This window comes from Micropterus salmoides, unplaced genomic scaffold (genome assembly GCF_014851395.1).
Source record: "Micropterus salmoides isolate LMB-PRFRI ecotype aquatic unplaced genomic scaffold, ASM1485139v1 Ms_hic_scaffold_1, whole genome shotgun sequence".
NCBI lineage: Eukaryota > Metazoa > Chordata > Actinopteri > Centrarchiformes > Centrarchidae > Micropterus > Micropterus salmoides.
In genome coordinates this window covers 42,809,579-42,832,348 of record NW_024040040.1, presented here as the reverse complement: position 1 = coordinate 42,832,348, position 22,770 = coordinate 42,809,579, and the positions used below count along the sequence as shown (strand labels likewise).

General features: G+C 40.8%; 1 protein-coding gene across 1 annotated transcript in view; it reads right to left on the bottom strand.

Moving 5' to 3' along the window:
* The window catches only part of LOC119910509 (sodium/hydrogen exchanger 9-like), a 57,276-nt gene that overhangs the window by 16,795 nt on the left and 17,711 nt on the right, over positions 1–22,770 (bottom strand). Inside the window, exons 9-12 of the mRNA XM_038729163.1 lie at positions 20,632–20,720; positions 19,260–19,373; positions 16,198–16,309; positions 15,117–15,270 (exon numbers count right to left, since the gene is read on the bottom strand). Coding sequence (XP_038585091.1) covers positions 15,117–15,270; positions 16,198–16,309; positions 19,260–19,373; positions 20,632–20,720 — 469 coding nt within the window. The remainder of the gene's footprint in view (positions 1–15,116; positions 15,271–16,197; positions 16,310–19,259; positions 19,374–20,631; positions 20,721–22,770) is intronic.

Sequence of the window (22,770 nt, the reverse complement as noted above, 5' to 3'; positions counted from 1 at the left end):
ATCTCATCTAAACAGGCAAAACTTTAAAAATGTTCTGCCATATTGCACACTGATGGATGATCACACACTCAACAGATATCAACAAATATCATTATCATTTCTGTTGTTTAATCTGAGCCACAGGATAATTATGGCCAGAAATAATTCTGTGTACCATGTAATGCCAACTTGGATATTGCTGCTAGTCATGACTTGAGGCCAACTTCTCACAAACCCAGTAATAATCATCACATTGGCTTTTTCACTACATTGAAAATGCGTAATAATACAACTTGTTATTTAAATGTACTGAATTCTTTCGTTTAGGTAAAAGTGAGTGGTATCAATCTTCTCATCTAACCTTCTGCAAGAAAGTTCTATTCTATTCCTTTATTGCTGGTGGCAGCTCGAGGTTGTCTCTGATCCAACTATTTACTGTTAAACTGCCATCAGAGATATGTAGTGGAGAAAAACGTATGTTAATATATATGTTTCTCATGGCGATGTAGAAAGGAAACAAAACGGAATTACTTATTTTAAAATGTTTTATTTCCTCACTAGGTACAAAGTATACTTTGCTATCTTCTTCCACTGGTTTGTTTTCCCTGGTGTCATATCATTAAGGAATTTGGATCCAACTGTACTACATCTATGATAAGATTAAATTAAATAATACTGTATCATATCTGTGTACTGGTTTGCCTCTCCTTACATTTTGTCTATGTGTCAACTGCTGGACAGAAAGACATCCTTCTACCATGGGAGCTGACAGCCATCCGTGTTTCAAACAGTGTCAATTTAGTAGGAGTCTTTTAGCATTTCACCCAGTTGGATCCCTGTCGATAGCCAAGGACAGTTGGGAGCAGAAGAGGCTGTGGGAGCCGAAGATGTTATTATCACACAGAATTCATTTCCCTCCTCACAGTGTTCACTGGAACATCTCAGCATGACACAGGGAAATGGGCTAAATTGAGTCTAGTGGAGTTAGCTGGATATGGTGCATGGCAAGAATGGGCTGCCAAGGAGGACAAAATGTTTCTTCCAAATAACACATCAGACTGTTTTTACATTTTCTTTAAAGGTTCAGTGTGTAATGTTTCTGAGGATGTATTGACAGAAGAACCATATCTATGTTATCAGTGGTGTAAAGATCTTACATAATGAACCGTTATGTTCTTATTACCTTAGAATGAGCCATTTCTATCTACATACACCGTGGGTCCTGTTACATGGTTGTCACCATGTTACGCTGCCTTGTTTCTACAGTAGCTGTAAACGGGCAAACAGTTTCATCACTACGTTTTTCTTCTTCTTGTAGAATTCTGGTAGTGTAGACACTCGTCACTATGTTGAACACGTTTGTTTGAAGAAGAAGAAGAAGAAGAAGTAATAATATACAGCTGTAGTCGGCAAATAAGTTTTGCATCGGAGCGATTTGTTTTTATCCATTAGATGGTGGTTGAGAACATAAGACATAAAATTTAAAATAGCAGTTTAACATTGTTTGGCTAGCTCAGTTGGTAAAGCACGAGACTCTCACCTAGAAGGTTGTGTGTTCAATTCCATGTTGGGACAAAGTGTTGTTCCCTATGTCACATGCTCACAATAAAGCATGTGTTGCAGTGTGTGTTCTGGAGTTTGATCAGCATCCATCAACCTACGGACACTTTTACATTTCCCCAGTATCTCAACGCAGAGGAAATTCTTGTTCTCCTGACGGCTATTTCAGAGGTGTGTCAAGCAGGCTACAGGCTCTTTTTAATGTCGTTCAGAATTTTAGTAAGTAAAAGTTCTCAATTCAACTTCAAATAAAGCATTTCTTGCACTTTTATTTTCAAAACCACAAAAGAGGAAGTGATTTGTGAGTAACAATTGTCAGTTTTGGCGAGGGTCCATAATCACGGAGAAATAATATGTTTACATTGTCAATGTTTGTATAAACTTAATCGATTATGTGGTTTAAAATGGACTGTGGTGCAGAAACAGTGACAATGTTTCACACTATTGGCTTATTGGTTATCGGTCAGTGGCCAAGTCACAATAACATATGGTTTTAGTGAATAATTAAGTAAATAGTATACTGTCTTAATATATCTATCTAAAGAAACCTAATTTCTTGACTGACTACTCTCTGCTGTCTCAGATGTTGTGTCAGCCACCGTAGCTACCTAGAGGTGAGCTTGCAACCCTAGTTACCACAAAATCTTACACACTTAACTGTTAAAACACATTATATTTAGTGATGGTTGTTTTATTTTTTCGTAGTAAAATGAGTGAATTACTGTTTCGACAGTATCTCAACTCCAAATCAAAGACCGAAATCTTTCATTTATTCACCCAAATTACTTTGATCCAGCTTTTTTAGATGAAACAGTGTGAAAAAATGCTTACCCTCTGTAGACATCAGTGCTCTCACAGGAATGAGAGCTGAGTTATTACTCTTGAAGAAAGGAGCTCCAACCACCAGCTTTGGACGTGCAGATTTACTGCCCTTAAGGAATAATAACATAACTTTTGACAAATATAGTACTTGGCAGCTATATTACTAGCTCTCAAGCTCTGCCCAAGTCAAACTTACACCACTGGCATAGAAACAAAGGCATGCATTGCAAATGTGTAGCTATTCAAATTCTTTCCATATGCATTGTAATTGGAAAATAATGCTCTATGACATATTTTAGGAACACTGAAGCAAATCCATGTTGTATTTACCTCCTCAGTAGTCTAGATTTTGCCATCAGAAAGAAATATGAATTATTGTGTGAAAGGGGAAGCAGTGCACAAAACTGGACATCTATGCCAAAGTCTCTCACAAATGCAGTCGGGTCCTTGCTGAATTTCTCTAAAAGCTCAAGCTGTTTAATGACTGTTAATGACTAGCAAAGTGTTTGATGAAAATATATAATAGGCCGTTGCATTACTGCTCGCTGGTGTGTGTTTGTGCACGGCGAACTGGGAAATCATAATGAAAAGGGATGTGGTCAGTAAAAACCACCCAAGTTGTTGTTGAAGCTTTAAATAACTGGACTCGTCGGATGGCACAAATTGTTCATAATTGTGGCACAGAACAAATCCCCTCTTATGTCCTCCTAACCCTTCCTTCCTTCTTCCTTTTCCTCACTGTTGCCAAAACATCTTCAAGGATATGAGCTCTAATGCCTCCTCTTTTGGTGACTCTGAGAGATGTATTGATGCTGTTTTTGGTTGACATACTTGGACAGTGCAATCTTTTTATTGTAAATCAAGGGCAGTGTCTGCTGGCACCAGCTGGATATATCAGGAGAATCTTAGAGAAAGGACTTAGTGGCATGTGGATTAACATAACGAGGCAGTTACAACTGTAGCCTGTTTTTTGTTTTATATGTGGCAATGGGCTAATGGCTCATTGCTTCCTTCTACAGAGCTCACTGGAGGGATTTCCTTGTCTTTTGACAGGAAAACAGGACAATACTGGCCTGCTTATGTATTTTGGGCTTCACCTCACGCTTAATAGAGGCATGTAAATTAAACCTGCACTGGATGGAGACTGGAGTAAGGACACTGTGACTACTGTGTACCTTCTATTGTTTTCAAGGAGAGTGACACAGGTAGGATAGCAAGAGATGACAGGAGTGGTGAAAAGATAAGGAAAATGTCTGTTTCCAAAGTCTGGATAGTCGGGTCTGAATGGCCATTAGTCGAATCTCTCTGACAAATCAGATGAAGGGTCAAACCACTGTCTCACACCCCCCAGGCATGAAGCTGGTATACTGTCAAGTCTGTAGATGCGCAGATGCATGTTTCGCAGCTGCACAAGTGGTCTGTAATATTTGATTTTGGGTTCTGACAAGGGTATCATCACCCGACTATCTCCCACCTGCTCACTCTTCAGCTGCCTCATCACCTCCTCTCTCGCGTATGCACACCTTCTTCACAATGCTGCTGCTGTGGGGGATATTGTTCTCTATATGTAGGTGCTGATGAAATTTTGAGGCGAGTGGTGAATTATTTAAGAGGGAGGATTATGAAAGCAGTTTCTTGGCGCATTGCTAGCGGGTATGAATCAATATGAGCCCTCCCCACCACCACCACCACCACCTCCTCCTCCTCCCCACCACCACCACCACCTCCTCCTCCCCATTTTTTCTCCCTGAAACCACAGACCTTCTGAACAGAAGTTCAGACACATGGCCACGAGACACAGCAGACTGGACAGCCAGATGCACTGTGCCTGTGTGTGTAAGAGGCTCGATGAAATACAGTACATGAGAAAGCCAGTTAGAGAGAGAGGATGGGATTGTGTATTTGTGTGTGTCTGTGTCTGAGATAGACAGAAGGGCCTAATTCACACTGACCACATACACAGGAACAGATGGCCAACTCATGGCCTGCCAAGTCTATTCTTCTTTTCCTGTGGTTGTGCCTGGAGGCGAGGGTCTGCGGCCCAAGTCAGAAGGGGTAGAAAACAGACACACAGATGTATGTATACACACAACCCTACATTTCTATGGTGAAGTCTGACTCGTAGCTATTTACCAGTTATGTAACAGTTTCACACAGTTGCCTTCAATGAAGATTTGATTTCATGGACTTGATCTGTGCCGTGCCAATGCTTGGAGGCTTTCAAGACTGAATAAATGACTGTCTTCCAGCAATCACTCTCTCGTTTCACTTGATTGTCTCATATTGAGTTAGTCTACATCCATTTTTCTCTGTATTCCCCACCTCTCTATGTGTGCCCATTCTGCTGAACCATTAAATCTGCCTCTCTTTTTTCATCTGTGCATTGGGAGTCCATGTTTGGCCAACGCTGTTGTTCTCTCTCTGGCCAATGATTTCCTGCCTCGAGAACAAGCAGTTGGGACCAAACAAGAACCACCTCAGGGAGCTTGGATTTCACAGCCCCAACCAAAGAAAAATGGACAGGTTTCAACCTTGTGGTGAACTTAACATTCAGGGCAGAGCGGATCATCATTCATGAGACGGGCAGATATCACAAATGGCTCACAAGGATGACATGGCGGTACCTTGACGGGTACTTAGTTTGCATGTGCCTTAACAATGACAGGGAGTGGAGGAAGTCACCAGACGAAAAAAAAAGCAATAGATCAGTGTCTAAAGAGACGAATGCTTCCTCTCAAGCTGTTGAGCCTAAAGGATTTTTTCTTGTTGGAACAAAGTCCGTCAGGGCAAGGAATACTAGGAATACATCAGAAGATCAGACAAACTCCCAGTTTTAACAAACTTAGTAGGAAGTCAAAAATTGCGTGTAAATGTCCATTATATTTTGCTGACCAAATTTCTGGTGGGGCTCCAGGGATGGCAATAGCAGTAGGCCGGTTTGGTTTAGAATGAAATATCTCAGCAACTATAAGGCGCAGGCTAGTAGACAACAACCAGTCTACGGTCCTCGAAGTTTTCAAACAGTTTGGGCTGATTAATAAGAGTAGATAGCAACCTCTTTTAACTATACGTGTCAGCTGAGTGTCTGCAGAGTATGTTTTTAGATGTGGAGCTCCCTGGAGCTCTGCCCTCCTGCAGCCAAGACACGCCTATATGGTGTATGCCTTTAGCTGAACCTAAGTAAAATGCTTTCATAACTGGTAGGAATGAAAGCCAAACAAAAATAACCAGGTTGTAAAAAAAAACAAAAAAAAAAACAATAGAAAAATGAACTTGATGCAAAGGATTTTTTTTTATCTTTTCAGTCCTCCAGTTTTCCTTCTCTATCTTCCCCTCCAATGTTCTTTCTGTTAATTCTTCAAGAGGCAGAGGGCTGAAATTATAGAGGACTAAAAATAATGGCTCTATAAATAAGAGGTGCCCATTGAGAGTGATTGAGAGGCTAGGTCGCTAGGCAGCTAGGGATGCTGGGTAAGTTGGATTCATTAGCGCTCTCCGCTTCCAAAGAGTAGCCCCCACAACTCTCCTACTCAAACACACGGCATGGTTTGCTCGTAAACAACACACACACAGATGCAGCATTGGGATCCAGAGTGTTTCAAGCATACTTTCTATCTCTACCTCCGCAGCTCTCTGCAGTGTTGCAAATTTAGCCCCATCAGTACCATCCATCAGCCCTCATTACCAATTTCCCGTTCCCTCGGAGGACTCCATGCGGACCACATTCTTAAAGCACTGTTCATCCACCAGCAGAGTGGGAAAATGTGTGTGCATGTGCATTTGTGTGCGTTTGCATTTATGCATGTGTGAGAGACCGCACAGCACAGTCTCTCCGTGTCTGTTTTATTATTCATACTCATGTGTGGATCCTCTTTCAGCCCACAGACACCTGCCAGAGACACACAAAGCACATACAGCACATACTGATGTTCTGGCCATATTTTCTCTTCCACCTTTCTCCCTCTCTGGTGCTCTGCTGAGACTTTCTTTTAACAATAACCTCAAAAATACTCCTCAACAAACAGCTTTGGATCTGTGTATCCATTTGCATATGAGATTCACGCTAAATTCCCTGGCTCCCCATTTAGACCATCTATCTGCCCTCATACACCCACACAAGTAGACTCACATACGCACAAGTGGGCACTTTTATTACCCTGATGCTCTTATTAATGTCCCTCGTCCTCCCTCTCCGTATTGACGTCACATCCATTAGGCCGTGCCTCTGGGATTCATGGTGGAGGCTGGAGCACACTACTCTAATGTACGAGACCCCCGTCCAGAGTCAATCTCCGCCTGATAAACTCACCGTATTGGCTGATCTGACAGACGCGGTTACCACGGCAATCTGTTCAGCCTCTCCGCACACTGCCACGACTATCAATCCACTGTGGGAGGGAACCCATTGAACTGTGTGTCAGAGGGGAGAGTGGTGCGTTAACAGTAGCACAAGCACTCTGTGAGCTCTCACGCTCTCACCTTTTTTTATTGTCTACACACATAGACACACAAACACACAACTCAACTATCAAGAGGGGACTATCTGTATCTGGTGCCACAGAGAGTAACCCTGACAGGCTAATGTGAAGAGATAACATTTCACGTCTGATGATAATCAGAATCATAACTCACCGGCCTCTCCCAGCCTCCATTTCTCTCATTATGTTCCAACAGCAACATCCTCAATTAGGGTCTCACATATTCAGGGAACAAGCCTGTTTTCAGACACTGAATATAGCACTAATATAGCATAGGGGAAAAGAGCCCTGACTGACTCTTTTCCCCTGCATGAATATAGAATGAGTGTGAAGTACATAGGCAACTCCAGCCATAGCAAAACAGAGTCAGCTACAGTTGAGTGGTGAAAATGCTGTGCTGCCTGGCGTAGACAGAAATGGCAAATGACGGCTTGGGGTCATGCCGTTTTGGAGCTGAGAGCCCCTGCCGGATGAAGACAGGCGGAATTTTGATGGCAAAGCCTTTTCCCTGACTGCGAAGAGAACCGTCTTAAATGTTAAAATGAAGCTCGTTCTTTGACACTGAGGAGACATAATCAATGGTCGGTGCGGCTGGCTGAACTTGCAGGGCTCCGCTGTGACTTAAAACCTAAACCCTGTCGCCAACTGGAGCTGAGCTCAGTGTAATGAGAAATGAGACTTAACTTTCAGTATAGCAAGAATCACCCAAGGAGGAACGGGAGAAGAAGAAAAGTGTGGAAGAAAACAAGAGAGAGAGACTAAAAGAACTGCAGGTTGTTTTGATAAATAACATCGACAAAGTGTTCTGGGAACAGTATTATAGCTCCAATCCATCACCGGATCATCAGGCTACATTAATAATGAATGTGTTTTGTAGACATAAAAAGTTCAGCGTACAAATAAGACAGATGCATTTTGCTTGACAAATTGGACCAACAGAGAGGCAGTCACCTGACCCCCACCTGATCCATAGATGATACATCGATACATTTAAAATGCTATTTGAACAACAATGACTGTTTACATTAAAGAATATTTTACATTTTTATAGCAAGAAAGAAATGCACGTGTTACTTGTCCAAGTTCCAAAGTCATCCCTTGCTGTACATTGGTTTTCTAATTCACACATATCTTATATTTTCCCATTTCCTTCTGTTACAAAGCAATCAACAATGATATACAAATGAAAGAGGTGTTTCTCTTTTTCTCTCTCTCTTCCTCCTGTCTTATTGTCTCCTAACCTTATCAGCAGGGGCAAACCTATATAGAAGCCATTCATCTTTGGAATCCTTTGAAGTATCTTCCATCCAATCAGGTTGACATCTTTTTATTATGGGTAGTGTGTACATGAGGGTATGTTGGTGACTTTCCTCCCTCCTTCAGTCTGCCATGCCTATATATTAGGAGAGAGGAGGTGTGTATGTTTTTGTGTGTGAGGCCTTATTCATGTATTACACAGTGCCCACAAATGAAAAACGTTATCAAAGCTCCACAGGCAGATGGATCAAAATAGAGTGAGTGAGTGAGCGATAAGGGGTCAATGGGGCATGAAGTAGAGTGAGTGACATCAGAGACATAGTTTTTCACCAGTCCATCTGTTCACTCAAAACAAACAGGCCAGTCATTAGCCAGACTCCAGCTGTTACGTCTTAGCCTCCAAGTTTTGAACACTGCTCATTTATATGTGCATGCACACGCACACACAGACAGTGACACACACATAGAGACGTACTACAGCAGAGAGCAAGGCCTGCCTGTCCTACACTAGTTGCCCTCAGAAGATGACATATTTTGAAATTACATCATCCCATTGTCTTTCCATCACTCTCACTCCATGGAGGATGCAAATTAAGCCATGCTTTTAGCTAAGTGCTACCATCAGCATGCTAACTAGGTCAGTGTGACAATGCTTCCATGCTGATTTTGTCATCTTAGTTTAGCCAGTTAGCGTGCTAATATTTCCTGATTGCACAGTGCAGCTTAGGTTGATGGGAATGTCATCATGGTCATGAACTGAACTGGCCCCCGTGATGGTGCCATATGAAAAGTCAAAGCCGGGATCATCAAAGTCCTTCATATTTCTCCTCTCTTAAATATCTGTAGCAAACTTTAAGGCAAGCGATCCAGTACTTAGTCAAGATATTGCACACCAAAAATATCAACCTGCTGATGACACTAGATGAATGGGCAGGGGATCACCAATGTCAGTAGTGTTCATCCTCTCGGGAACATGAATGCCATAATGACATGGCAATCTGTCCAGTAGTTTGGTCCATACTGAAATATCTTACAAAGTGCTGGCCCGACCAACCTCACCATCTGACTGATGCACTAAAGTGGCTATAAATCTACACAGAACACAGTGTCTGCCCTTTCCATGACATTAAGTAAGAAAGGAAAGCAGTAATGTTGTTCAAATATATAGCAAAGCAATGAACTGCAGTAAACACAGAGAAGAGGCAGTAAGTCCATAGACCTTGTGGTTTCTACTCTACAGCTGCAACTACCACTAATAATAGATAAGCACAAATGCTAAAAGCAAAATAAAACTATTAGCCTGTGCTGGGCTGAGGAAAAATAATGATATTCAAACTGAGAGGGCTTGAAGAGGACATGACTGGCCAACGTTCAAAGCCTAGGGGCCCCAGACTGTTCACTGTGACTGGGTCTCAGATCTCCCCAGGGGTGCCCTGCCACCTTCAGCCCTCATCAAAGCCAAGGAGACAGACCGAGACTGTGAACCAGCAGAGTGACATTGCGTGTGCGCTCGTGATACTGCTTGGGCAGGGAGTTAGACGGGCAAAAGAAAAAACAAACACAACTGACAAGTTTAGTCTGTTGAAAGCCACTGTCAATTTGGGACACTTAAGATATGAGTCTTTATTATTAATTAGTTTATATTTTGGGTGTATGACTCGTGATTTTCACAAAAGCTTCCATTTATCTGGGCTTCAGACAAACAGCGTTCCTATATTACACTTTAAACTAATACTACAGTACTGTAAAGACTTATACAGCCTTAAGGAGAGATCAACATCATCAGTCACTGTTGACCAATCACAAATAGTGGCTTTGAACACAGAAACAAACACAGGGCTGTTTTCCATGCTGGTATGAAGCTGGTGGAGGCACAAAAAGTGGCAGATTGCACAGAGTGGTTGGATGCACACACACATAAGCCTCTTCAATATCACAAAACCTCTTTTGTGTATTTTTTTGTCCTCTGATAAAACACAAATTATTCAACAAGGTTTTTCCCCAAAATATTAGTAGAACAACGTGACTGGCTATTTCCAGAACAGGGCTGCTCTGCAACAACTCTCCGGAGCCAAGTTCAACAGCGTATGTGCCAAAATACTCTTTTATTAATAAAAACACAGCTTTGCGTGTTTTGACATGAAATCTTAATATTAAGTCCATCAATAATTAGCTCATTAGCACCAGGTGTGGAGCAACTTGCTATACACAAATTAACACAACCTACATTAGTACATTATATAAAACCAAAATCTCTTAAATTAACACATATTCTCTAAAGATTAAATATAAGATTATTTAAAAAAGAATCCTATCCCATAACATTTGGCAAAATGCACATGATTATCACTATCAGCAGGGGGAAGACTGAGTAAAGTATTGGTCATACTTAACGATAAACCCACCCTGCCCTTTTCCAGAGTGTGCTGCACTGCACCAAGATTGAGCTTTTACCTTTGGGCATCAAAACTTCAATATAAGTTGGTATATAAGTAGCTTGCATTTGAACTTAAATAATCAACCCGCTTATGTTCATTTTCTCATAATTTCTTTCACTTTAGACATTTCTCTAGGATGGGTATAATCTGTTCCAGAGTTTGTTTTTGCCTCCTGCAGAGTAAAACTACCATAGCTGTGGGGGTTTGTGCATTGGAAAGCAAATGTCCCTGGAGGAAGAGATTGGTCTTAAGCAATAACCATGACAAAGCAGAGGAGAGAACGATACCAGAAGAAAAATTACGTTTTATTTCTAGACAGTATGTCAATGATTACTATCAATTGCACAATAAAGGAAAAACGTATTTTCGTGCAGTTCCATGTATTTTGTGCATGACGAAACTCTGGTGTGTGCAATAATGTGCCTTGAAATTGAGACTGAAATGGAGAGGAAAAGAGAGGAGGAGAAGCAGACAGTCCTGGATTTAAAAGTAGATTTTGTCTAGTGTCTGACTGAACAGTGAGTTGACTGAAAAAGGAGGCTTTTTTTTTTTTACTCGTCTGGTTTGTGCCTTAACCGTCTATCTAAACATGAAGCACATTAATTTCACATTACAGTCTGACAGATATCCTTCACAGCTCAGCTCTCCCCTCTGTATGGCATGCCTTTCTGAGTGTGTATAAATGTGTTTGTGTATGCATGGGGCTGGCTGTTAGAATCTTAAAACAGCTGAATGGTGAAACAAACAATGCCATTCTATATTACCATGATCTGTTTTCCTTCCTTTCCTTCTTCAAGCTTGGAAACTTTGTTTTGTTGGACAGTTCTAGATTATTGGCTTACGGAGGGCAGGGGTGATAGTGATAAAACCAGCAGATGTACCAGACTGAAAAAGTTGACAAAGGGAAAGTCGATAGTTCAGTCAGTTTGTCTGTTAGTTTGTATGTCTGCAACACAAACCTGATGAACAAGAACAAATCCATCTTCAGTATTTTTATTGGAACTACTCACAAATTGGATACATCAGACTAAATAATCATTACCATTTTCTGTCTACAGTGTGTGGCCCACACAGCACCGCACATATACACCCAGTGATACCAGCTTTCTTGAACAAATTCCACAAAGTGGAAACAAAAGAGATTTCACTACCTCTTTTTCTTTTATGTGAAGCCTGCAGTTGTAGGTCTTTTGTTGTAGCTATAGGGGTAAAAAAAAATTTTACCGAAGTAATTTCACACAGAGTACTACTTTCAAAGACTCCTCCACAAAACCATTTCAGAGATGAAATGGAAGTTAAATTTGCTTCAGGTGAAGAGATGTAATGTATTATTCACCAAAATGAAGTCTTTCAAAGTTGCTACTTGTCCTTTTGCTTCATACAATCGGATGAGGGTGGAAGTAGAGTTGGGAGCTTGGGAAGTGAGGAAAACAGAGCTATTCTCTCAAACATGACAGCCCTGAAGGCTCCACGCAGTGTACTGTGATGGGCTCCAGAATAGGGAATGAATGCCCACAAAGACAGCAGTGTGATGGGGATTGAAATATGCAGTCAAAAAAACAGGTGCGATGTTCAGGACAGATATCCACAGATGCACATTCATGCATGTGTAAGGTGGATAGTTAAATGTAAATGCTCTATATTTGTATAGAGCATTTCTAGCCCCCCCACAGCATGGGAGTGCTTTTGGTCACAGGAATATTTATCAATATGCACTGTTTTATATTTCAATGTTTTGGGAACTTTGTGTTATTTGGAACGTGTATGAACGTGAATGCTGTATGGAAATAATTAGTGTTTTAAGGATAACTCCCAATAAAAGTCAACATTTACACAGTAAATATTGCCAAAATATGGACATTCGTCTGGTATATTTAAAAAGAAAAAAAGGTTGATAACTGTTGTGTTTATTTTCATCAAATTTACAGTTACAATTGCATTCCAGGTGTATTAAAAGATGATGAAGATTATAATCTGTTTGATGATGATTTTGATTATTGTTTATTGCATTCAAAATGTAGCTTTTTTACCAGGCGAGGATGAAAATATTTTTCTTTATTGCATCTACATTTAGTCTGTAATGGTAAAATAAATATGTTAATTTAGATGTCAATAGATGTATATTCTGACCTTATTCTGACCTTCTGACCTTTCAAATGAGACCAGACTTTTGCATCTAAGCCTAATGGTTGAGGAGTTATTCCTGATTCATTGTAGGTATGTTATTGTAGGTTTTTACTGGAAAAAGGTGGCAGTTACCAAAAGGCCCCACAAACCAATTTTCTCAATCAGCAATTTTTTTCTTAAATTTTCTGCTGATATTACAACATTCCTTTGTGAGGACAATCTTTATTTGTGTTTTGTTTGTGCTTTTCTCATTCACTTCAAGGGGCTGTGCTCTGCTGGAAAAAGCTGATGTCACAATTTCCACTTACCAATCCAGATTTAACAATATAGGAATCAGACTGTGTTGACATTTGTTGAGTTGTTTTACTTACGTGTTGCCAGGAAGATGCTATTGTCAGTCAAAACTGACAAAAAACACAACCACACAGTCCTGAAGAAGCAGATTTGGTTGTTAAACTTGATGGATAATTTCTAACTGGATTTCATCCTCACTTTAAAGTCACCATCCACTTTCAACACAACACAATTCTTAATCGTGAATTCTTACACAATTAAGTCTTGGTGAAGACAGGACCGAGAACAGAGCAAAAAGTCCTTAAGCTGCTCAACTGACACAGAACAAGAGACCCGTGTTTGTGGACACAAATCCAGTGCCCTGGGGGATTTTACAGAGATATTGGTTCTTTCTTTGGTTCATAAACGTCTAAACGTATTATAATGAAACGAAGCTTATTTGGCTATAAAAGCTCAAACTAACAACTTGGCAGATTGAATCACCAAAGCCAATCTGCAATTCATTAACAACAGAGCAGCTGCAGGTTTTGTTTCACATCTCAAATTGCTTTATGTTTTGTAGCTCTGAGAGAGGGTGTTTTAATGTTCAAAAATCAAGGAGGGTGCACTTTTGGATATATATATTTAATGTTTTTATTTTCAATACATTTTATAAATATCCAAATTTTCTTCATTTGGGTAATATCCATGTTTTATTGAACTCAGTTTTGCTCTTTTATAAACCAGTTTCTTGTTTCTCACAAGTACTTTTATTTTCTTCTTCTATTCTTCTATAGAATAGAAGACATTTGCTTTTTCTGCACTGATATATTCTCCATCCATCGTCAACCGCTTATCCTGCACACAGGGGGGCTGGAGCCAATCCCAGCTGACATCGGGCGAAAGGCGGGGTACACCCTGGACTGGTCGCCAGTCCATCGCAGGGCCACACATAGACAAATGACCACTACTGATATATTGTATACATACATTTTTTTCTTACAATTATATTAGGCTTCACTGACAGACTGAATACCACTGGAGATTCAGCAGCACTGCCTCGAAAGACTGTGGGAGTCAATTATACCACTGTGATCTGGGCCATAGATTACTCTTTAATAATATAAGTATCTAATTACTGCCATGCATCCTTCACGCCTCTTCTGCACTCCTTAATCATTATCGCCCACTGGCCTCGAATCACAGCACGCAGACTTGAATAGAAATAACAGCACTGTAGTAAAGATCTCTAATTCATTTTTGTCTTTATTCCTTCTGTCTTTTTGTCATCACTCATTGACTTGAGTTCACCTGATCACACTTTATTTACGGACAGTGCCATAGGACTGAGCCACGTGTTGAGGCTGGAAGTTACGCCATTTCTGCATCGTGTCCAGCTTGTTGTTGCTCTTCATGTCAGGTACTCGCTGGGGCAGATGGTTATGGTTAAGGAGTTTATATTACTCTTTAGTTCTTATCCTGTGTCCATACTAGTTTATATTAGAACTTTTACTTGGATATTTATCTGTCCTTATTCCTTTGAGATGGGCATGTGAGGCAAGATTGTCATTAGGTTCTTTTGTCTTTCAGATTGAACAGCCCATGTGTGTCTTTTCTCACCCCATATATGGTGATAAATGCAACCTTTAAGTTTCAAGAAATAAAGCTTTGTTCAGGGATTTCTGAAGTTTCGTGGATTATTCTATGCATTTTGATCGGATACCCATGGTGATAGCAAACTTTTTATTTTGAAGCACTCACTATTCATTCTTATTACATAGCTGCAGTTGTATACATGGGCTTATGTGTACAGCTTCGCTAAGTGTATTTTAATGTTATCTACTCTGTAACATGTTTCTTGGGATCTGTTGCCTTTGCCACACGCAAAAGCTGTGCAAGTCATTAATAGAGGGCAGAGCTGGGGCAGACACACAGAGCTAAGTGCCTGCGTAGGGCAGCAGCAGCAATTCAAGGAGGGAGAGGCAGAATTCAAACATGCAGAGAAAAGATATACAAAGAGCTGTTGCATGTCAAGTGGGCTGAATACTTCATGTGACAGTCTAATCAAGCTGTGTCTGTCTGTGAAACCACAAATGAAAGAAATGGACAGATGGAGAGATGGGATGATAGGTTTGACTTGCATCACACTGACTGTGTCGCTCTGCGAGGTGTTAGCACTGACCTGATGTCCAGACAGCGCAGCATGGGGTCGACAGCCGTGCCCAGCACACAGATGGTGAAGACGACCAGCAGCAGAGTGGTGGTGAAGATGGTGCGCCTCACTTCTGTGGATGTGTCTCTTAAAGCCAGGCTAAATGCCACAGCCCCCCTTAAACCTGAGAGCAGAGCAGACAAGTGTGAGCAAACAGCTGAATTACTGCCATCCATCAAACCACCAGACAACCATCTAGCAATCAATTATTTGAAAAAGGCAGGAGAGAGCTAACCAGTTAATAACCCTGTCCACAGGTAACACATTACACCATGACTATCACTATCATTGACATGACCAGCAAGCATCCCCAAAACAAACTTCTAGATTGCTGTAGAGTGGTGACATAATACTTAAAGCCAAAACATTCCCAGAGCAAATCCATGAGAAACAGATGGGGGAGGGGGTGGTAGAGTTTTGAAAAATAGCAAGACAAGGGCTTTTTAAAAAGAAACCTTCTTACGTAAGAGGTAAAGTGGGTCAGGCAGGCAGCGAAACATGCTGCTGCGGTACTACCCTACATCACTTCACATCAAACAGTCCTTTCTCCTGCACCATCAAACCATTCAGAGCGTCAACTATTAGTCTCAAACACTAAAGTGAAAGTGACAAAAACAGAAAAGGCTGAGAGTGGATTAAAAAACAATAATCTACAATTCAGACAAAATCGATTAATGCAAAAACATCTCCTGTAATGAGGGTAGTGAATTATTATAAAGCCTGAGGGTGTCACCGGTCTTTGTGTCCTCCCACACACATACACATAAACAGACTTCTTCCACAGGGGACACATTCTCCCATGATCCTCACTAATGCCATTAGCTGCAGGCAGTGGAGAGAATGGAATAATTAAAGAGTTTTAATAGGATAAATTAGAGTACAGGTTTTCAGTTTCTTGCAGCAATAACATCCCCAACACAACATTTATCAGCACAGCAGCCACAGATGTGCTAAGATATTTTTAGCAAGGTCCAACAAATGCGAAATGTTGCTACAAATGAAAGTAAATCACATGATCTTATAAGGTATCATGATCTTAGAGAAACAGTACCTGCAAACATCATGAAGTGCTGGAGCGTTCGATGTATTTTGACCGTGCGTCCCAGGTTTAGGAGGAATGACAATGGGTAGATGTTGCAGGCCCTTGATATAAAGATGGAGAGCTGTTCACGTTGCCCATTAAGGAGAATACTTATGACTGAGACACACTCACAGGCTGAAATGTGGGTATTTTTCTATGAAAATTCCAATGTCTTGGGATCATATTAGAAAGACTGACAGTCCTAGAGACATATTTTTGCAAGAAATGTACTGGTATTAAGCTGTTTGAGATTCAGTCTGGTAGTAAGTTATTATGGTCAGGGTTAGGGTAAATTATTGATAAGTTAAGGTTTTGCTTTATCCATTCTACAAAAGAAACCCCCTGGATGACTTCACAAAGTCTGATGCTTTTAATACATATCAGAGAAAATGGATGACAGTTAATTCCATACTAAATTCAAAAGTACAAATTCTTTGTGAGATCCGGCTGTTAGAGCACATCCATGAATATTAACAACATGCACACACATAAAAAAATAATCTCTGAATTTATTCTGTTTAGGATGCAAACACAGCAGTGTGGCACCATGCCGAGGCATGAAGCCAATCAGGCTCTTCCAGCTGTCTCTGCCCTCAACACGCACTTTGATGTTTCACATAGGATGGGACTGAATGCTAAGTGTCCTGGGCAGCAGTTAGGGAGAGAATATCTGTACAATAATCAGGGACACAGCTACCATCCAGAATACACTTAACATCTTTTGTAAGACTTTTAGAAGAAGTTACTGGAGCCCCTTATAACCTCCTAACCTAACTGAGCCTGTGTGAAGCCAGAGTGGTACCCAAGTTAAGGTTATAAACCAGAGAAGGCTGGACTGGGACTTTTTACTAAAAAATGAATTTTGGTGCATAAAAATCATCTATGCAGACAGGTGCTCCTGCTTTATCATCAAGGGGACATGGGATTTTAGCTATTCTACAGTAAGTGCAAATATGACGCTTGGAATAATAAAGGGACCAATATCTTGGGCAGAGGACCTTAGTCTGACAGGGGCTATTACTAAAACTGAGCACCCGTGCACCCTGCCGTCAATATTAGATCTTGTGCACCCTATGGATTTTTATAAGCAATATCCTTCTCCCAAAAGCAGTCATTTCTCTTTATCAAAGGCCTCTGAGCTATTTGAATGGAGGTAATTAAACACTTTCATCTCAGCCCCATTTCCACTAAAGCCCATCTCCATTGTCACTGGCAAAGGCTGCAAGCTACAGTGATTAAAATCTACTGCGTAACCAAAGAGCGATTAACAGGGTTGAATCACTCGGGTTATTCCATTTTTATAGACACTGTATTTGTACTATTTAGCACTGTACAAGAGGACTTCGATCTCCATTTATTCCTGTTTCTACATCCGGGTCAGCTTTCAGTTACAGAAGTCAGCCAGATTTTTTCACTCTAAGCTTTTGTTATGGAAGCACCATTGAGCTAAATAGGCTCAGTGTTCAAGTCAAACACTGGCAGCCCCTCATACTGAACATAAGCGCGCTGGAAAAATAATCTGCTCTGTCGACTCTTTCTCTGGCTCCTTTGACCCTATGGTGGAAGATGGATTGTAATAATAATTGCTGACCATCTGGGCACTGGACTGTGAAAGAACAACTCCTTGGAGTGCGGCCACTAGAGTCTCTCCTCAGGCATACGCTATGGTAATGTCAGCTCTCAGGCAAGGACAATTGCAGCCGTCGGGCTATTACTACCTCCGTTCCCCTCAGGAAGTCAAGCTGATGTATACAACAACTGCTGTAGATAGTTTAATTTAAACATGTGATGAGTATCATTAAGAGGCTTGTTGCTTTTTGATAACGTAACATGTATCGTGCCTGCATTGCATTCTGGTCTGTAGAGACTCCTGTCAGGGGAGAAACTAATGATAATCTTCTGTGGTGGATTTCTGCCTGCATTGTTTTTGAGTTTAGGTGCAAAATATTAAGTCTATAACTCTTGCTCTTTGATTCTAAGCAGTTTTCACCCTAAAATTAATATTTTCTCTTAATGTTTTATATGGCTGTATATTTTTCTTCTGTCCCATAACATTGAAGATACATTAAAGGTATCTGAATGTAATGCCAAACTGTCTACTAGGGCAGGAACTAATAAAAATGCATCTGTCAACTACTTTTCTGAGTATTTAATAAATCATTTAGAACAAAATCGATATCAGAACAAAAGTGAAAAATGCTCCTAAGCCTAAGTTGATGTCTTCTAATTGTTTTGTTTGAGAAACAGCCCAAAACTGAAGGACATTGATATGAAACTGAAAGTAAATTTTTGCAGTTGAGAAGCTGGGACCAGTGAAAGCTCAAACAAGATAAATATACAATCAAACAACATCTCGCTTTTCTGGGCAACAAAAGTGAATATGCATCACCAGTAGTGTTAAAAGCATTTTAGAGTGAATTTCCCCCTAATATTAACGAGATGGGAACACCATAAAGGACAGCAGGAGCCTTTTTCACTGGAGTTTCTAGAACTAATAACATTTAATCTTCAGCCTCAACAGGGATACGGTGGTTAATTCACAACAAATTAAAGTACTATAAGCTTATTTCAAGCGGGCAAACATCTTTACCCCACTGAGCTTTGCTAGAGAACGGAAAACAAGCAGCAGTAACAATAATTAAAGACCTATTTAAATTTATGTTTCACAGGCATTCCTCAGAGCAAATGCTGCACTGCAGCATCTTAATCTGCAGAGATGGTGATCATGGGAGACTGGCTGAATGGCTGAATGGCATTTGCAGAGCTCACCAGATCAAACCTAGTGCTGATGGTTCTTTTTTTTAAAGGACTGGGGAAATTACTGCACTGCACTGCAGCAGAGAGGCAAGATATAAAACAGCAAAAGCACTCTGGTCAAATAAGTGGCAGATGATTGTGCAGATATGGATAATGGCAGAAGTTGGAAGGCACAGAACAAAACTAAACAGAACACATTTTCTGGGGTCTGAGTGGGATCCAAAGGCTGTACAGCAGGGAGTGAAGATGTTCCATCATATAACAGAAAAGGATACAAATGCCCCAGAAATGAAGAGGGCTTTGAAGACATGGTGAGGAAACGTCAACAATACATATCCCATGTAGCTGGAGATGAAAATCTCCCCCAGGAAGTTGAAGACTTCAAAGAGCTGCAAATTAAAAAAGGGATTGAGAGGATCACGAGGGAGAAGGTCATCCGAGATGGGGAGGAGTCCAGGGTGGATGGTGTGTGCGTGTGTGTGTGTGTGCATAGGAAGGGTGAAAGTGAAGGTCTCAGATCATATCTGAAATTAGTAAACAGGCTTAGATCTGTACAAGCATGACAAATCCAGGGTTGATATTATTCCCTGATCCTTTGAGGTAGCAACTGCAAACATCTACAACTCGAGGTCATAATGTGTTTGCATTTAGCACCAGACATGTTTTGTCATAATTTGCTTGCCGTTTGTGGAAACTTGGAAAGAATAAAAGAGTAGATCTAGATTGTGGACTTAAAAAGACAGCTAATAATTTGTTCCTTTCTTGTGATACTTCCTGGTAGATGAATATTACAACTAATCAACTCAGTCGTACAGTTCCTGTAATGATCCCGGTCATATCAAAGAGCTTGGATGTCATTTACTGTCGATGAAAATAGAATTTGAATCATATTAATGAAATATTAATTAAGGCCCTTATGTTGTATCTGGATTCAATTAGAGCAGATGTTATGATTTCATTAATGATTTATTAATGTCTGTTTTTACCAGTTGCACCAGTTTTGGTTAAAGGCCTTGATAAAAAGCTATCTAATTGCATAAGTGTACCTTTTCCCTTAAGAGGCTTGCATCACAAGGCGTATAAGATGCCACAGAAAAAAAAGTCTCCTACTAGCTATTCAACTAGTGTCTGCAAACACTAAATCACTTTGTCTTTCCCTTTGAGCTGCATATGCTGTATAAATCATAAAAATGTAGATAATAGCATTCTGCCAAGTAAACATCCTGCACCATGCACATGCATTGACTACTGCATAGCCAGTTCACTTTATAGGCAAAGGCTTCAACTGTGCTGCATAGCTTTTTAAAAGGCTTTTCTTTGATAAACAGTTATCTCCACTGTGGCACCGATAATGAATAATAAATGCATAGATGAGTATATGTGTGTACTTCTGATTTATTTGCTTCTCTGTAAAGCTTGCCGGTATAGTATGACAGTCTGCTGGCCTCCATCTGCGCTCAGCCTTTTAAGCAGATAGCTGGAGACTGGCCTCCCACACAGACTCCCACTGGATATCCAGAGCAGTAATGGCAATTAATGATTGCTTGCGCACATACACAAGACACAAACATTGGCATCAAAAGGCAATGTGAACAAAGTGAGTAGATGAACGATGAAATAGGGCTCAATCTTCCTCCATAAACCTACCTGCTTAGTCCTGGTCCTGCCCTCGGAGGATAAGTTGTGATGTGTGTACCTTGCCTGGCTCAAGCCACAAAACAGCACCGCCACAATACCTGAAAGATAAAGGAACATTCCAAAATTTAAAAGGGGCAACAACCAAACTGCCAGCAAAGTGTTAAACATCCATCGACATTTTGTGGAAAAAAACTCATAGAGGAGTGTTGTGTAGACAAAAGGGAGTTGTGCTGGTATCTAATTAGAACAATGTACACAAAATTGCTTATACATGCACATATTATGTAATCAGGCTGTGTGAGATGTGTGCTGGTTAACACACAGAGCATTGTGGCTTCTGCTACTGAGAAAATGCTAAAGGAAATTCTTTCATCATGGGAAAGTTATGTGTGAGTCTTTATCTGCATGGTTCAACCCAGCATTTTTTAATGGAAGCAGCTGAGTTCACAAGACAGAGATACAGTGACTTCCAGTTTAGTTGATACTAGTTAACATGATTCTAAAATGTAAATGATGGTAAAATATAACAAATATTAACAGATGTATGTTAAGCGTTGCCCCAAAAGTGCAAGAATCAAATTGTACCCTCCTGGGTGCAGCTACTTCTGCATTCAAGTATAAAGTATGTGACACCAGATTAGCCCAACCCTGCATCCACCTTGTCCTGGTTCCAGTGAAGTACAGCTGTATAAACAGCTTAATCAAGATGTACTGTACAATTCACTTCAAACATCCACATGTTTCTGGCCAAAGACTTTACTTTCATTTCTACTCTAGAGACATGAATCACTGTGAATGATAAATGCTAAAGGATGACATCATCACTCAAGATCGTGCCAGATGCGGAGGAGCAGAAATTTACAAAAGACAAACAAATGACAAGCCAAAGTACAAAAGGGAAAGAAAGGCAGCTCCACAGAGAGAGGAAACAGGGTGGAGGGAGTGATTAGGGCCCCTGCTGGTAAAGAGGAGGCTGACTGGAGCAGAGAGCTGGAATTTGAAACGCATAGCATGAAAGGTGGTTTGCTGCCTCATGCTTGCTTTGTTGCAGAAATTCAATTTCACATTTTTGCTCCCTCTACTTTGAGAACGAATCACAGAAGGTGGAAAAATGGGAAATTACTGTGATGGCTAGCAATAGTTAGAGGACAGGGCTGGCAGCCATAAATACAGCAGCCGAGAGAAGATAGCACCTGTGGTTCAGGCTGCTAAGTGAAGCCAGTCCATTACTCTCTCTCTTCACCATCCACCTTCACACTAGGATGCTGACCTGTACCTGCACTATGCTAGCTCCAGTAATCCCTGTTCACAATGTCCTTTCCAGCACTGTTCAACAAAGTCTAATGGAGCATGCCAGCATGGCAAATCTCATTCTGGTTTAGGGCAACAACATCCTCCTTGGTTTACATAACACTGGCAGAGGTAACACATCATCCACCATCCACAGAAAGACTATTCCACACAGGGCACTTGGCAACAGATGAGACGCATCCCATAATGAACAGTTTTGAGGGGCATAGGATTAATGATAGCGAGGCACCCTGTGAGGTTGAGGTTCATTAGGCACACCCTCACTAAACTCCAGCAATTAACAGAGACCGAAAGAACCTCGATTAACAAAGGATACCAGTGAGGACTCCCATCGCTCACTGACTAGATCTGTATGAGCTGCCGCTTCACCCCAAATGAACCATATAAGGCCTTTGAACAGAATAGCACTACACAGATTAATTGTGTAGGGTTTAATTTTGTACCCAGAATTTTGAATATTACAATAGTACTCAGTTTTAGATTACTGTGACAAAACATCAGCAGCAAAACAACACTGCAGGTTTGTAGTATTTTACATTTAGCCCTGTAATACATTAAACAGAAGTTGTATGTGCACTAAAAATACCTGAGGCTCTGCATCAGATATTGAGAATAACTGCCTAGGTTTTGCTGCCGTGTGCCTCCCACACTCTGCCACATTTGGAGCGGTGTACTTTATAAACAGGGCAGCTGGGTCCAATAGACAAAGGTTACGCTATTTCATTAAAACCATCTTCCTCCTCCACAGACTACAGGGAATACTGCCAAGTAAGATGGAGCACTACAACATCAGCTGAATGAGTGGACTTCCTCTGACACAATAAGGGCAGGAGGAAC